The following is a 13,394-nucleotide window of genomic DNA, read 5'->3' as shown; positions in this document are numbered from 1 at the left end:
TGTCCCTCAGTTCACCCTTATGTCCCACAATTCCCCTTTATTCTCCACCATGTCCCCCTGTTCCCCAAACCCTCCGGTTCCCCCCGTCTCCCAATTCCCACCCCCGTCCCCAATCCCCCACGACCGCAGAACTGCAGTTCCACTGCAGCCCGCAGGGCGGCGCCTCACACCGTCCCCCAACCCAACCTCCGCGACCTCCCACCACCGGGCGGCGCGATGTCTGCACGCCCAGGGCGGGGCGGGAGGGGCAGCGCGCTGATACCGCCCCGGCAGTGGGAGCTCACGTTTCGCTTCCGCCGTCAGGGCAGGGTCGGAGGGGAAACTTCCGCTTCCGGGCCGCGGGGGCGGTGGGGCGGTGGGGCGGTGGCGCGGTCCGCGCGTGGCGGCACCATGAACCGACCGAAGGCGGCGGCCGTGCGGCGGCCCAGCGCCGCGCCCAAGCCCTCCGGTGAGTCTGAGGCCGCGCCCGAGAGGCCGGGGCGGGGGCCGTCCCGTTTGCCGGCGCGGTCCCCATCACGGTTGTCGTCCGTTGCAGCTCACCCGCCGCCCGGAGACTTCATCGCGCTGGGCTCCAAGGGGCAGGGCGGCGACGGCAAGGCCGCCGTCACTCTGCTGAAGCCGGCGCCCGCCGGGCTGCCCTCCGAGCGCAAACGGGACGCGGCCGCCGCGCTGTCGGGCCCCGCGGGGCTGGGCGGGCTGAGCAAGCGGCCCAAGCTGTCTGCCACGCCGCCCCTCAGCGCCCTGGGACGTCTGGCCGAGGCGGCCGTGGCGGAGAAGCGGGCCATCTCGCCCTCCATCAAGGAGCCGTCCGTCATCCCCATCGAAGGTAGGCACTGGGCGTGCGCCGTCACAGCAGGGCACAGCCTTGGCTTGGGGTTCAGCTTGCTGGGAGCCTTTCTCTAAGCCCGTGCAGTGCCGTTTATGTGCTGTCCTTGGGGCTTTCCCCTGCTGGAGCTGGAGCCAAAGTCACAGTTTCATCACCTTTTCTTCCTTGTTCATGTTGGGTTGTGTTCATCTTGTCTGAAAAACTTAGTAGTAAAAACACCATTGAGGGGCTAAAGGTAGGGAGATTGTAGAGTCAGAATCATTAAGGTTGGATAAGATCTCAGAGATCACCTACTCCCACTGCCGACTCATCCCCACCACGACACCAGACCACGTCCCTCAGTGCCACATGTGTATGTTTCTTAGCTACCTCCAGGGATGGCACCTCCACCACCCCCCTGGGCAGCCTGTGTCAGTGCCTCACCACTCCTTGTGAGAGGAAAGCTTTTTGCTAATATTAACCTGGCCCTCCCTTGGTGCAACTTAAGGCTGTCACCTCTCATCCTGCCACTGTTAGCTGCAAGCAGAGGCTGACCTCCATCTTGCTACAACTTCCTTTCAGGTGGTTGTAGAGAGCAGGAAGGTCTCCCCTGAGCCTTCTCCAGAGTGAACAATCCCAGTTCCCTCAGCCTCTCGCTGTAAGACTTGTGTTTCAGATCCCTCACAGCTTCCTTGCCCTTTTTTATACGTGCAGGGCCTCAGTGGGTGTCCTGTCACATCCCACCTGTAAGGGGAAGGAAGGGATGGCCCAGAACTGGGTACAGTATTTGAGGTGTGGATCCGTGTTTTGCTTTCCTGGGGGCTGATCCTGGCAGCATGTCAGGGCAGGTTGTTTTGGGCGAGGGTAAAAACTGGTGCCTGCGTGTTGGTTGTTGCAGTTGTCCCCACGGTGCTGCTGGATGAAATTGAGGCAGCGGAGGCGGAAGGTAACGATGACCGCATTGAGGGGGTGCTGTGTGGAGCGGCCAAGCAGCTGAAAATGAACCGAGCCAAACCTGATACCACGCTGTACCTGAGCCTCATGTACCTGGCCAAAATCAAACCAAACATATTTGCCACTGAAGGAGTTATCGAGGTGAGGGCTGTGTCACATGGGGACTCCTGGGCTTCCTGAAGCATCTTACTGTATGTTACTGAAGTATGACTCTGGGGTTCCTGCCACATCACGAGCATAGTTGCAGCTGCTGTCTGGCCAGAACATAGTTAGTATGCCTTTGTAGATACTGCAGTTCTGTGGCAAGTTACTGAGATTTGTAGCTCTTTTTCTAAAGCTTTTCTATATGATTTTTGGGTATGTAATTTAAATTTTTTGTTTGTTTTTTTCTTTTTTTATGTAATCTTCCAGGCATTGTGTAGCCTGCTCCGAAGAGATGCCTCTATTAATTTCAAAGCTAAAGGGAATAGCCTTGTGTCTGTCTTGGCCTGCAACCTTCTCATGGCAGCTTACGAAGAGGATGAGAACTGGCCAGAGATCTTTGTCAAGGTTGTTGAATAAAGGATGCTTCTGCTGGGCTGAGGCAGTGGTGGGCAAGTTGTATGAAAAAGCTTGAGTGTGGTTTGTGTTCTCTGCTGTTTTCTTTCCTGTAGGTTTACATTGAGGACTCCCTTGGAGAGCGCATCTGGGTGGACAGCCCTCACTGCAAGACATTTGTGGATAACATCCAAACAGCTTTTAACACAAAGATGCCTCCTAAGAGCATGCTCTTGCATGGGGAGGTTGGTCGTAGTGGTGGTGACATCAGCGCTGGTAAGTGGATGTTTAAAAAATGGTAGCAAGGGCTTACAAACAGATGTGAACAGTGTGTTACTCAATGGAGTTCTCTAGAGCAGATATTGAGTTTCTGACATTGCTTTTTCCCCTCTTTGCTGCCCTTCATTTTGAGGGCAAGTGGCAAAAAACTTGAATGTGCTTGTATGTGATATGTGAGGAAGTGTAAGTGTGAGTGATAAGTGGTGGAAAGAGTTGTCTCATGGGGTGTGCTTTGTGCTCATCTCTCGTAGGAAGTAGCCCACACCCTTCCATGACAGAGGAGGAAGACAGCCAGAGTGAGCTGCTGATTGCAGAGGAGAAAATGAGCCCAGAACAGGAGGGCCAGCTTATGCCCAGGTACAGTGCTTTCCTTTCCTGGTGCAGCCGTGTGACAGATCTGTCTGTGCTCACCCAGTCCTGAAGTGCTGTGGCAGAGAGCTCCCTCTCTGCATGAGCCGTCCCATAACGCTTGCTAGAGAATGTTGAGTATCAGGGGAAATGAGTAGGTTTGTTTTTGTAGTCTTTATCATGAACAAGAAAGAATGCTGGTCTCTGGACACAGTGAGGCATGACAGAGCTGGTTTGGGAGGAAGTGAATAAAATGCAGTTTGTATGGCCCAGGTACGACGACCTTGCAGAGAGTGTGGAGGAGTATGTTCTGGACATGCTGCGGGATCAACTCAACCGGCGCCAGCCCATGGATAATGTGTCCAGAAACCTCCTTCGTCTGCTGACAGCAACTTGTGGCTACAAAGAGGTGCGACAGATGGCTGTGCAAAGGCTGGAGATGTGGCTGCAGAATCCAAAGGTAAGGATTGAAACTGCTGGACCTTGAACTTTTTGGAGCTGGTCTGAAATTCAGTCAGGAAAGCAGGTTACATTTCTGATCTGTGTTGGCCAGCGGCTGCAGTTTTTCTGTTCTTCCTCTGCAGTTGACCAAGCCAGCACAGGACTTGCTGATGTCTGTTTGTATGAACTGCAACACTCACAGCTCAGAGGACATGGAAGTTATCTCCAACCTGATCAAAATTCGTCTCAAGCCAAAGGTCCTTCTCAATCACTACATGCTATGTGTCAGGTGAGTGAGCGACTACGTCTGTGATGGGCAGAGGGAGAGCACTCCAGAAGATGTGCCCAAGGCCTCAGCTCTGGATAGGCTTGTTAAATATCCGCTTTGGCCATGGGAGACTGTATCACATTCAAATGAATTTCATTGGTTTGGAAACCCCTCAGTAATCGTTTGGCATCTCTGAACATACCTACTGCTCTACCCTCTTTATTTTTGTGTGTTAAACACTTCAAAATAAAATCAGAACGTGAATCTAGCTGAAGGCTCAGCTTACAAACCTCTGGTCTTCCCTTGCAGAGAGCTGCTGAATGCACATAGGGATAACTTGGGAACTACGATTAAGTTTGTGATTTTCAATGAACTTTCAAATGCAAGGAATCCCAATAACATGCAGATCCTGTATACCGTTCTTCAGCACAGCTCAGAGCAAGCGCCTAAGGTAGGTGTAGTGTCTTCTGTGACTACTTGTGGGCCCAGATCCCTGCCTGGGAGTTTTAGCTGAACTGTGGTTTGAATGAAATCTTCCCACAGACAGCTGTGCAGTATGTATCATACTGTTTTGAAATCATCTCAACTTGTTGAGGTGTTCTCTTGTTTAACTTCTTATGAATAAGTGTGTATGAGCATCCCCTGGCTCCCACGTTCAGAATGAGCAACCTTGTGGTAATGACATTTCATTAGAAACACGTGTTATAGCTCGCTGGTGTCTGAATGACAAACAATGTGCTTTTTGTTCTGTGAGTGCTGATATTTACTGCTGCACTGAAAGTCCTGTTTTCCCTCAGTACCTAGCAATGGTGTTCCAGGATCTTTTGACTACTAAGGATGATTACCTGCGGGCTTCACGGGCACTGCTGCGAGAGATCATCAAGCAAACAAAACATGAAATCAACTTCCAGGCCTTCTGCCTGGGCCTTATGCAGGAACGAAAGGAGGCCCAGTATGCAGAAATGGAATTCAAGGTAGCGCTTTGTTTGATCCATGTATTGCTGGGTGGCACCAGTACTGTACTGGGCATTTCTGTATCTGTTTCATTTGTTTGTTTGTTTTCCCTGACAGATATTTCTTTTTCCCTTGTTACCTGAGTAACTCAGTATTTGTGTTTTGCCATTCGTAGCAGATCTTCCATATTCCATTTCCAGACAGTCATGACTTGTTCTTTTTATGATGAAACACTTTTTCAGAAGATGGCTGTAATTTGATTCACTTTTGTTTTCAGGAGCGGTTTGTCATCCACATAACTGATCTTCTAGCTGTCTCCATGATGCTTGGTATCACAGCCCAGGTGAAAGAGGCTGGAATTGCCTGGGACAAAGGAGAGAAAAAGAGTAAGCATTAAAACCTGGGTTCCCTCTGAAGATGGGTCATTTGTTAGATACCTTCTGGTAGTGCTGGGACTGAGTGTATGTTACGACTATAATTAGGAAGAAGTGTACGCCACTGTTCTGAGTAGAGGTATGGGGTTGCACGCTGTTATCCCGCGACCAACAGAATTGTATGTAGATGTGGCATTTGCATGTTGGTTGAATAGGTGGGTGCCTTTTGTGGGGCAGGGTCGCGTTTGGAGGGGCAGCAGTAAGGATTACCAAGTACACGTTTCTGAGATGGCAGAGCTTTTGGGATAGCACTGAAGCAACCGCTGAGATGTCTTCTCTTTGCAGCATGCATGAGAAGGTGAACCGTGTGTGCTGTCAGTGTTGGGATGCTAAAGGCTTTGACTTCTTTCCGGTTTACATAATGTTCAGAGCCTTGGTTACTACCTGGTTTTGAAATGACTGCCATCTCCTGCTTTGCTCCGGATGGCGTTCTTGTATGTGTGTAGTTCTGTAATCTGACTGTCTTTCAGACTTGGAAGTGCTGCGCTCTTTCCAGAACCAAATCGCTGCTATCCAACGGGATGCTGTCTGGTGGCTTCATACAGTTGTCCCATCTATCAGCAAGCTGGCTCCAAAGGACTATGTTCACTGGTAAGAGAGTAAGCTTGGAAACCTACTGTGCATATCCAGTCCCTTTCCCAACAGCGCATGGCGTGTTGTAAAGACCCTTGCATGAGTCCTTTTGGTTCCCCAAGGAATTTCCAGTTATCTGATCACAGATGATTCCTCTGGACCCCTTGTTACCTTTCTGTCTGATGTCTTTTCGTTGTGGAAAATGAACTGTTGAATGTGTTCTTCAGACTCACACAGGTTATGTTTACTGTCCTCTTCATCCTGACAGCCTCCACAAGGTGCTCTTCACAGAACAGCCGGAGACGTACTACAAATGGGACAACTGGCCCCCTGAGAGCGACCGCAAGTGAGTGTGTGCTCCATCTGTAACTGGGTACAGAGACAGAGCTACTGTAACTAGAGGCGGAGGAACTGGTGTTTTCTGGTGCTTTTTTATCTAGCTCTGTGATGGAAAGGCTTGGAACTGTGCTTGCTTTTTCATCATCTGTTACACTGCATAAAATTGGTGATTGTTGCTCCAGTCTCTGTCTGTTCTTCTCCTTTGATTCTTTTTCCCTGTGCTGAGCTGTTCTGTATATTAATGCTGTAATTGTGAGGACAGCCCTGTACTGCATGGCTTGTACTGGTGTAATGTTAGGGAGCTCAGACTCACACAGACTGAAGCACAGAGGTACAAAGCGATGCAAGCAATTTGTTTCAGATAGTTGCATTTGGACCTGGAGACCAGGAAAATGGTTGGAAGCTAAACTGTGCTTTGTTTTCTGCTCAGGTGAGCTGTAGGGTCAGTGGAGGGTTTCAGCAATCCTCAAGCTGCTGTCAAGAGAAGCATGATTGATGTCTGTTGTCTCATGCAGCTTCTTCCTTCGCCTCTGCTCCGAGGTGCCCATCCTTGAAGACACGCTGATGCGGATCCTTGTGATTGGTTTGTCACGGGACCTTCCTCTTGGCCCTGCGGATGCCATGGAGCTTGCCGACCACTTGGTGAAGCGTGCTGCAGCTGTGCAAGCAGATGGTAAGACTATACAGAGCTTCAGCCAGCAAGTGGTTCCTTCTGTCTGTGTCTGCTTAGCACCACTCAGAGCTGAGGCAGCTCCTACCGTATTCCAGAGAGCCTTTGCATCACTCAGAGCATGTTTTAATCTCGATGGCTAAGCATTTGGCTCAGAGCCAGACATATATTGCTGTTGCTTTCTCACTGGAGAAGATTCTTATTTTGTCCTACTGTTTTACTGTTTCTGCCCATTACTAATCATCAGTTGATGTGTTGTCTGGGAAATACTGGTTTTGTTGAGGATGAGAGGCTGTGATTTGCCACCCAGAGATGTGAGCTACCATCTGTAAACTCAGTTCAGTCCAGACAATAAAATGAACAGAAATTTTTAGACCATTCAAAAGTGAAAGTGTTGGAAGTTAAAGAAATTAACCCACGTGTTCTGTAGTCTTCTCATTTATGTTACGTTAGCTTAATATCCTTATGGCTTGTTTCAGCTGTTTCTGCTTTTTTAGTTGTGTTTTTTTTAATCCTATAATATCGTGAGAACAAGACCACAATAACGTAGTTGCTTGAAGCTGAATTTTTGTTGCTTTGTTGGTTTCCTTGAAGGACTTTCAGCAAGGTAGACTGGTCAATAACTTGCTTTGTCTTTTCCTCTCCTCCAGATGTTGAGGTCCTCAGGGTAGAGAGAATCCAGCTGATTGATGCTGTCTTAAATCTGTGCACTTATCACCACCCAGAAAATATTCAGTTACCCCCAGGGTAAGGCTTATCATATAGATAATCTCAATGTGATCTAGTTCATTTTCACTTTACGACTGGCAATTCTAGTTCACAGACTTCAGGATGCTTTTTCCAATTATAATTTTTTAGTAATGAAATCCCAGAGAAATCTTTTTGATGTTGTGTTCTGGTGAGAATTTCTCCTAGACAAAGATATTTCTGAGTCATGGAATGGACTTTTCTTTGCAAGAATTCTGATCTTTCTGCTCTAGAAATCTTCAGCTGACCTCTGCTGTCACACTTGCAAGAGAGTTTTGTTTTTTTTCCTGAAAACCACTGAACTGGTGTTGCCAAATCCAAACAGTGTATGATTAAGAGCAGTTTTGTAGTGGCTTCCAGTAACCAAATTGCTTGTATCTGTTGATGGCTTTTGTAGATACCAGCCTCCAAACCTAGCTATTTCTACCCTGTACTGGAAGGCCTGGCCTCTCCTGCTTGTAGTGGCTGCATTCAATCCTGAAAACATTGGTGAGTGTGAACATTTTTCAGGCTACGAGTTCTGCTGCAAAAACTGGCTAAGGTGCTAGCAAGTTGTGCTGTGCTGCATGTTCCCTATGTGTGTGCAAAAACAGCATGGGGGTTTGGACTGGCATGACTGGAGTCAGTGTGTGTGCCCTGAATGTGGTGGGATGTTCCAAAGTAAGCTTGTGTCTCTATGACTTGGATTGTGATAGAATCTCTGTAAAAGCTCTGACTTTTTCCTGTTTTCCTGAACACCTTTATCTTCTGTGCTGTAGGTCTGGCGGCATGGGAGGAGTACCCCTCTCTAAAGATGCTCATGGAAATGGTCATGACAAAGTTAGTATGTCTAGATCCCTCTATAAGTGGTGTACTTCTGAATTCAGCTCGTGTCTATTGCCTTCTTCCTTTTTAGTGGAGCTGGCAGTAGTGCTGCTGTTTGAGTGGGAAAGGAGTTTTTTCCTCAAGAGAATATAACCAGCAAGGGGTGACTGTGATGTAAATTTGCTGAAAGGTTCTCAGTCTCCCTGGTGCTGTTGAGAAGCTGCCCTATATATACTTTTTTGTGTGTGTGTTTTCCCTAATAGAGCTAATAACATGGGGACATTGCTTGTTTCATAGATTTTGAATGGGACAAGGTAACTGTTTTTCACTTGTTTTCTCAGTAATTACTCCTATCCTCAATGTACCTTGACGGATGAGGAGACACGCACAGAGATGATTAATCGTGAGCTTCAAATCTCCCAGAGGGAAAAACAGGAGATTCTTGCATTTGAGGGTCATCTGGCTGCCGCATCCACAAAACAAACCATAACGGAGAGCAGCAGCCTCTTGCTATCCCAGCTGACAAGTCTGGACCCTCAGTGAGTACCCTCGTACAGTCTGTTGGTATTGGGAAATTCCAGTTAATCCTGATCAGGAACTCCTGCTGCTAATAAGGAGGTTGGTGGGGGTAGGACATGTAGGATATGTGTTGCAACTTGTATGTAGCCATCATGCACTGCTGAACTGGTTGATCAACACAGTGAAAGTGTGCCTTGTCTGTGATTAACTTCTTGTTTCTGTGGTAGGGGCCCTCCACGCAGGCCTCCACCGCATGTCCTGGAACAAGTGAAAAGCCTGAACCAGTCTCTTCGCTTGGGCCACCTCCTGTGTCGAAGTCGTCATCCTGACTTCCTTCTCAACATCATTCAAAGGCAGGTAAGCTCCACTGATGGATTGGCAAAGTTAGGATCTGATCTCTTCTCTCTAAAGCTTGAGCAGAGTGAGGGACAGAAGGGAGCTGAGTATGGTGCAGGAGAAGGTGGTTTATTGCTCAGGAATGAAATGATTAGTGTGCTACATCTGTGTTCTGCTGATCCTGTACTGTCATTCTCCTGCTTCCTAGGCTTCATCACAATCAATGCCATGGCTGGCAGATCTGGTTCAATCTAGTGAGGGCTCCTTGGATGTCCTACCTGTGCAGTGCCTTTGTGAATTCTTGCTTCATGATGCTGCTGATGAGTCAACCTCAGGTGAAGAAGAGGAGGAGGGTGAGAGTAAAGAGCAGCGTGCCAAGAAACGCCAGGTGAGGGGTCTTCTGGGGGTCAGTTCTGTTACCTGCTTTCTGTGCCTCCTGAATTTGTTTTCACTGGAAAGGCCAACTTCTTGCTCCACAGAGACAACAGAAACAAAGGCAGCTGCTTGGACGGTTGCAAGACTTGCTTTTGGGTCCCAAGGCAGATGAACAGACAACCTGTGAGGTGCTTGACTATTTCCTACGACGCCTGAGTTCCTCCCAGGTGGCTTCACGGGTCCTGGCCATGAAGGTGAGCAAAAGAAAAATCTTTTTGACTGGGGCATATCAGAAGCTGAGGGTTGAGAGCAGTATTTTGTATCATCCTTCTTTGCTAACTCATCTTAATCTACAAGCCTCATCAAACGCACTTCTGCTTCCTGCTGCTCAGAATCTTCTCTGTCCAACAGCCAAGTAGTACCTTTTTAAGATAAAGCTGGATTTTGCTGTTCCCTGTGAAGTTCAGGTGTAGACTCAGCAGATTGTGAAGTACAAGGAGTAATTGGCCGCAGCTGTTTTCCATGGGGAATGTAAATTAGTAAATGCCTGGTGCTCTAGAGCATAGTCAAGGCAGGCAGAATTGCAGAGTTCAAGATAATGCTTACAGAGGACTGAAACTTTAAGCAGAGTAGCTGTCAAGCAAACAAGTTATATGTTGTAAGTTGTATGTTTGGCAGTTGGATCGTCCCCTGATGTCTGAAGCTTGTTTCTGTTCTATTCACAAGTATGAAACTGGTGGGTCCAGCTGTGGCCTCATACACACGGGCTGTGTCTGTGTGATTTCTGCAGGGCTTGTCTTTGGTGCTATCAGAAGGAGGACTGCGGGATGGAGAAGAGAAAGATCACCCAATGGAAGAGGACTCTGGTGATTCTGAACTGCTGCAGGGTTATCAGTGGCTACTGAGAGACCTCCCAAGGCTGCCACTGTTTGACAGCGTTAGAGCAACAACAGCTGTTGCCTTGCAACAGGTAGGTGTTACCTGGAAGGGATAAGTGACCAGCTCCTGGGCAAATGTTTCTTTATCCTACTCGTGCTCAAACAGATCTGAGCAAACTGTGTGGCTGTGATATTGACATTTTTATATTCTTGCAAGAGAACATACCTTCTGCTGGTGCTTATTTTCATCCCTTCCTGATCTCTAATGAGAACTGTGTCATTCTAGGCCATCCACATGGAGACAGATCCCCAGACCATCAGTGCTTACCTGGTGTACCTCTCCCAGCATGCCCCTGTGGAGGAGCAGGGACAGCATAATGACCTTGCTCTGGTAAGAGACTGGGCTGCAAAGACAGAGGGATTGCACGGGGAGGCCTGATGTGTTGAATGTGTTGCATAGGGCAGTGGTAGCTTGCTGTACCAGCAGGATGGGGTTTTTGGGAGCATGTGAAATTGATAACCGCGTAGTTGTGTTTCTGGATATGTGATGAAGGGCAACTTGTGTGTTTGGTTTCATATTCAAACAGAAAATCAGAGTCAAGATTTCCAGTCTAGCAGCCCATCTCAGATAGCATGGGCAATGCAAGGGCAGATAGTGATTTGAAGGAAATGTCACCATCTGGCACACTTCTCAAGTAAGCAGGTCTTAAACCTGCATGTATATGGAGAGAGAATGGAAAGTCAGGAACCTTAGTGGTGGGACATTCACTCTTCTGTAACTGAAATTGAATTTCTGACTCATTTTTTTTTCTTGTTAAAGTCTGGTGATTTTGGGATGATTGGATTGTATACAATGGTTATTCATTGTTGTCACTCTGGATGCTCTTTTTATTGGTTTTAAGTCCATTGACCAACATCCTTTGTAACAGTTTTGGAGACACAGTTGCATGGATCTAGAGATTCACAGGCTCTTTCTGTTTTAGTAGATCCTTTTAAATGTGTGGCTGTTATTACTAAATATTTAGAGAAACACTGTTCTTACTATGTAAATACTGGTAAATGCTCCCTTTCATGGGATGCATTAGAAAGCATCTGTGCTACAACTTGGGACACTGTAAGTTTTCACAGGCTGCATGCAAATTGCTTGGTCTTCCTAATTTTGATGATTCCTGTCTTGACTCTCTATGTTGGTCTCCAGAATTGTGTTAACTGGGCTGATGGTGGAAAGTGGAGGATGTGGTACAGTGAGGCAGGAGGTCCTGTCTGTCTTACTTTTGTAAAGACCTCACAGACCTTTTTCTCTTGCAGGATGTAGCCCGGCTCATAGTGGAGCGCTCTACCATCATGTCTCACCTCTTCTCCAAGCTCTCATACTGTGCTGAGTCAGATGCAGTACTTGTTGCTCTTCTCTCCATCTTTTCTCGCTACATCAAATGCATGCGCCAGAGTAAGGAAGGCGAGGAGGTGTACAGATGGGTGAGTTCCTCCCTACCTTTCTTAGGCAGGTAGAAGAATGTTGAGTTAACACAAAATATGCCCTCTGCGGGCTACTGAGAATGTAGAAGCTGTGTCTGGTTCAAAAATTTCCTGATCTGAGAATAGCTGGAGGTTGATTTAGTATCAAAACCGTGTGTGTGTGTGTATGTGTGTGTGTATCTGTGTCTGTGTGTTTGTACGTAAAAATCACTTTGTTTTCCTTCTCTGTCTTCTTTTGCCACTGTTGGAGATGCTGGGGCTAGATTGATCTTTGGTCTGAATAAACTTGTCCATTCTTATGGTCTCCTTTCACCTACTTCTCACAGAACTCATTTTCTGTTCTTTTTCCACCATTGCTCATCTGTTTGTTTTTCTCCTTTTTTTTTTCCAGTCAGAGTCACAGGATCAGGTATTCCTTCGTTGGACTAGTGGTGAAACAGCCACTATGCATATCCTTGTGGTGCATGCCATGGTTATTCTCCTGACGCTGGGACCACCTCAAGGTTGGTAACTATACTCAGATTTGTTCAAGGGGTGGTGGACTGTACAGAGAGCCTCTATCTGTGTAACAGGTTAGGTCAGTGCTAATTCTACCCAGACTTGTCCTTTGCAATGTTTGCTAACAGTTGTAGTATCTATTAGAATATTGCTGCACGGACCAAAGGATTTGCAGGCTTATTTGCTGCCCTCTGCAGAGAGCAGAAAATATTAGAATGGTGTGTCCCTCCCCGCTAAACAAGGACTTCAAGGATTATTGTGGGATGAGAACTGGGCACTCAAATACGTAGATCACATTTCCATTTGATAGTGTTTATTCCTGAGTTGTTTCTAGCCTTTGAACAAGAAAGTGTTCTGGTGGATTGATATGTACAGAGAAGGATACAATATTCTAGGTCCTTATGTTCATAAGAAAGATTTTTGTGTCTGCTCTTAAGCAGGGGATGGTGATTTTTACACATTATTGGATATATGGTTCCCGGAGAAAAAGCCCCTTCCTACTGCTTTTCTGGTTGATACCTCAGAGGAAGCCTTGCTGCTCCCTGACTGGCTAAAGCTGCGCATGATCCGCTCTGAGGTCCCACGGCTCGTGGATGCAGGTGAGCTTGTGGAGGTGTTTGCTGGTGTGTATGGGAACTGTTGAATCACAGCCTGAACCTCTGATTGACCACCTGAGGCGAGTGCTGAGTCAGCTGCAGGGGCACAGGTGAAGGCAATTTCACCTGAGTGACCGGAAGGGGTGGATCCTGGCTGCACCCCTCCTAGGCCCCATTTAAGGGCTGACTCCCAAGGGAGAAGGTTCTCCATCTGGAGATCACTTCTCTTGGAGCCCTTTTGTGAGCCCAGGACACAGGTAAGCTCTTTATTTCATTACTCCTTTGTAATGCGATCATCTCTCTGGTCCTATACCTGTATACCTATTTACCTTACAATTTGTATACCTGTTTGCCATACACTGGTGTTTCAGACCCTCCTGTAGGAAAGGTAGTCTTTTTTGCTCAGTTCTTCCATGTGTTCCAGCTGTGCTACATGGATGCTTTTGTCGGGGCCAGCAGTCACTGCAGACCTTGCAGTGAGCTGCTTTTGTATGCAGCTGAGTGATGGCTTTTATAGTTTGTGACTATTACTTCTAAAGCAGGGGAGAGCTGGCACAGCTTCT

General features: G+C 47.5%; 1 protein-coding gene across 2 annotated transcripts in view; it reads left to right on the top strand.

Moving 5' to 3' along the window:
- The first annotated feature begins 319 nt into the window (after nt 1-319).
- Nucleotides 320-13,394, top strand: part of INTS1 (integrator complex subunit 1) — a 27,375-nt gene continuing 14,300 nt past the window's right edge. Inside the window, exons 1-26 of one of the 2 annotated variants that reach the window (XM_015294331.4) lie at nt 320-448; nt 536-826; nt 1,704-1,900; nt 2,171-2,308; nt 2,413-2,572; nt 2,827-2,932; nt 3,197-3,383; nt 3,508-3,653; nt 3,942-4,083; nt 4,430-4,606; nt 4,864-4,972; nt 5,491-5,611; nt 5,862-5,939; nt 6,448-6,605; nt 7,253-7,349; nt 7,747-7,838; nt 8,108-8,168; nt 8,495-8,692; nt 8,900-9,029; nt 9,217-9,396; nt 9,488-9,637; nt 10,174-10,353; nt 10,548-10,652; nt 11,570-11,737; nt 12,129-12,240; nt 12,676-12,834. In XM_015294331.4, the coding sequence (XP_015149817.2) occupies nt 391-448; nt 536-826; nt 1,704-1,900; nt 2,171-2,308; nt 2,413-2,572; nt 2,827-2,932; nt 3,197-3,383; nt 3,508-3,653; nt 3,942-4,083; nt 4,430-4,606; nt 4,864-4,972; nt 5,491-5,611; nt 5,862-5,939; nt 6,448-6,605; nt 7,253-7,349; nt 7,747-7,838; nt 8,108-8,168; nt 8,495-8,692; nt 8,900-9,029; nt 9,217-9,396; nt 9,488-9,637; nt 10,174-10,353; nt 10,548-10,652; nt 11,570-11,737; nt 12,129-12,240; nt 12,676-12,834 (3,700 nt within the window). In that variant the 5' untranslated portion in view covers nt 320-390. Of the gene's footprint in view, nt 449-535; nt 827-1,703; nt 1,901-2,170; nt 2,309-2,412; nt 2,573-2,826; nt 2,933-3,196; nt 3,384-3,507; nt 3,654-3,941; nt 4,084-4,429; nt 4,607-4,863; nt 4,973-5,490; nt 5,612-5,861; nt 5,940-6,447; nt 6,606-7,252; nt 7,350-7,746; nt 7,839-8,107; nt 8,169-8,494; nt 8,693-8,899; nt 9,030-9,216; nt 9,397-9,487; nt 9,638-10,173; nt 10,354-10,547; nt 10,653-11,569; nt 11,738-12,128; nt 12,241-12,672; nt 12,835-13,394 lie in introns of both variants that reach the window. The other variant, XM_015294330.4, reaches the window with a different exon arrangement.

The sequence above is a fragment of the Gallus gallus genome, chromosome 14 (genome assembly GCF_016699485.2).
Source record: "Gallus gallus isolate bGalGal1 chromosome 14, bGalGal1.mat.broiler.GRCg7b, whole genome shotgun sequence".
NCBI lineage: Eukaryota > Metazoa > Chordata > Aves > Galliformes > Phasianidae > Gallus > Gallus gallus.
This window is presented reverse-complemented; position numbering and strand designations above follow the sequence as displayed.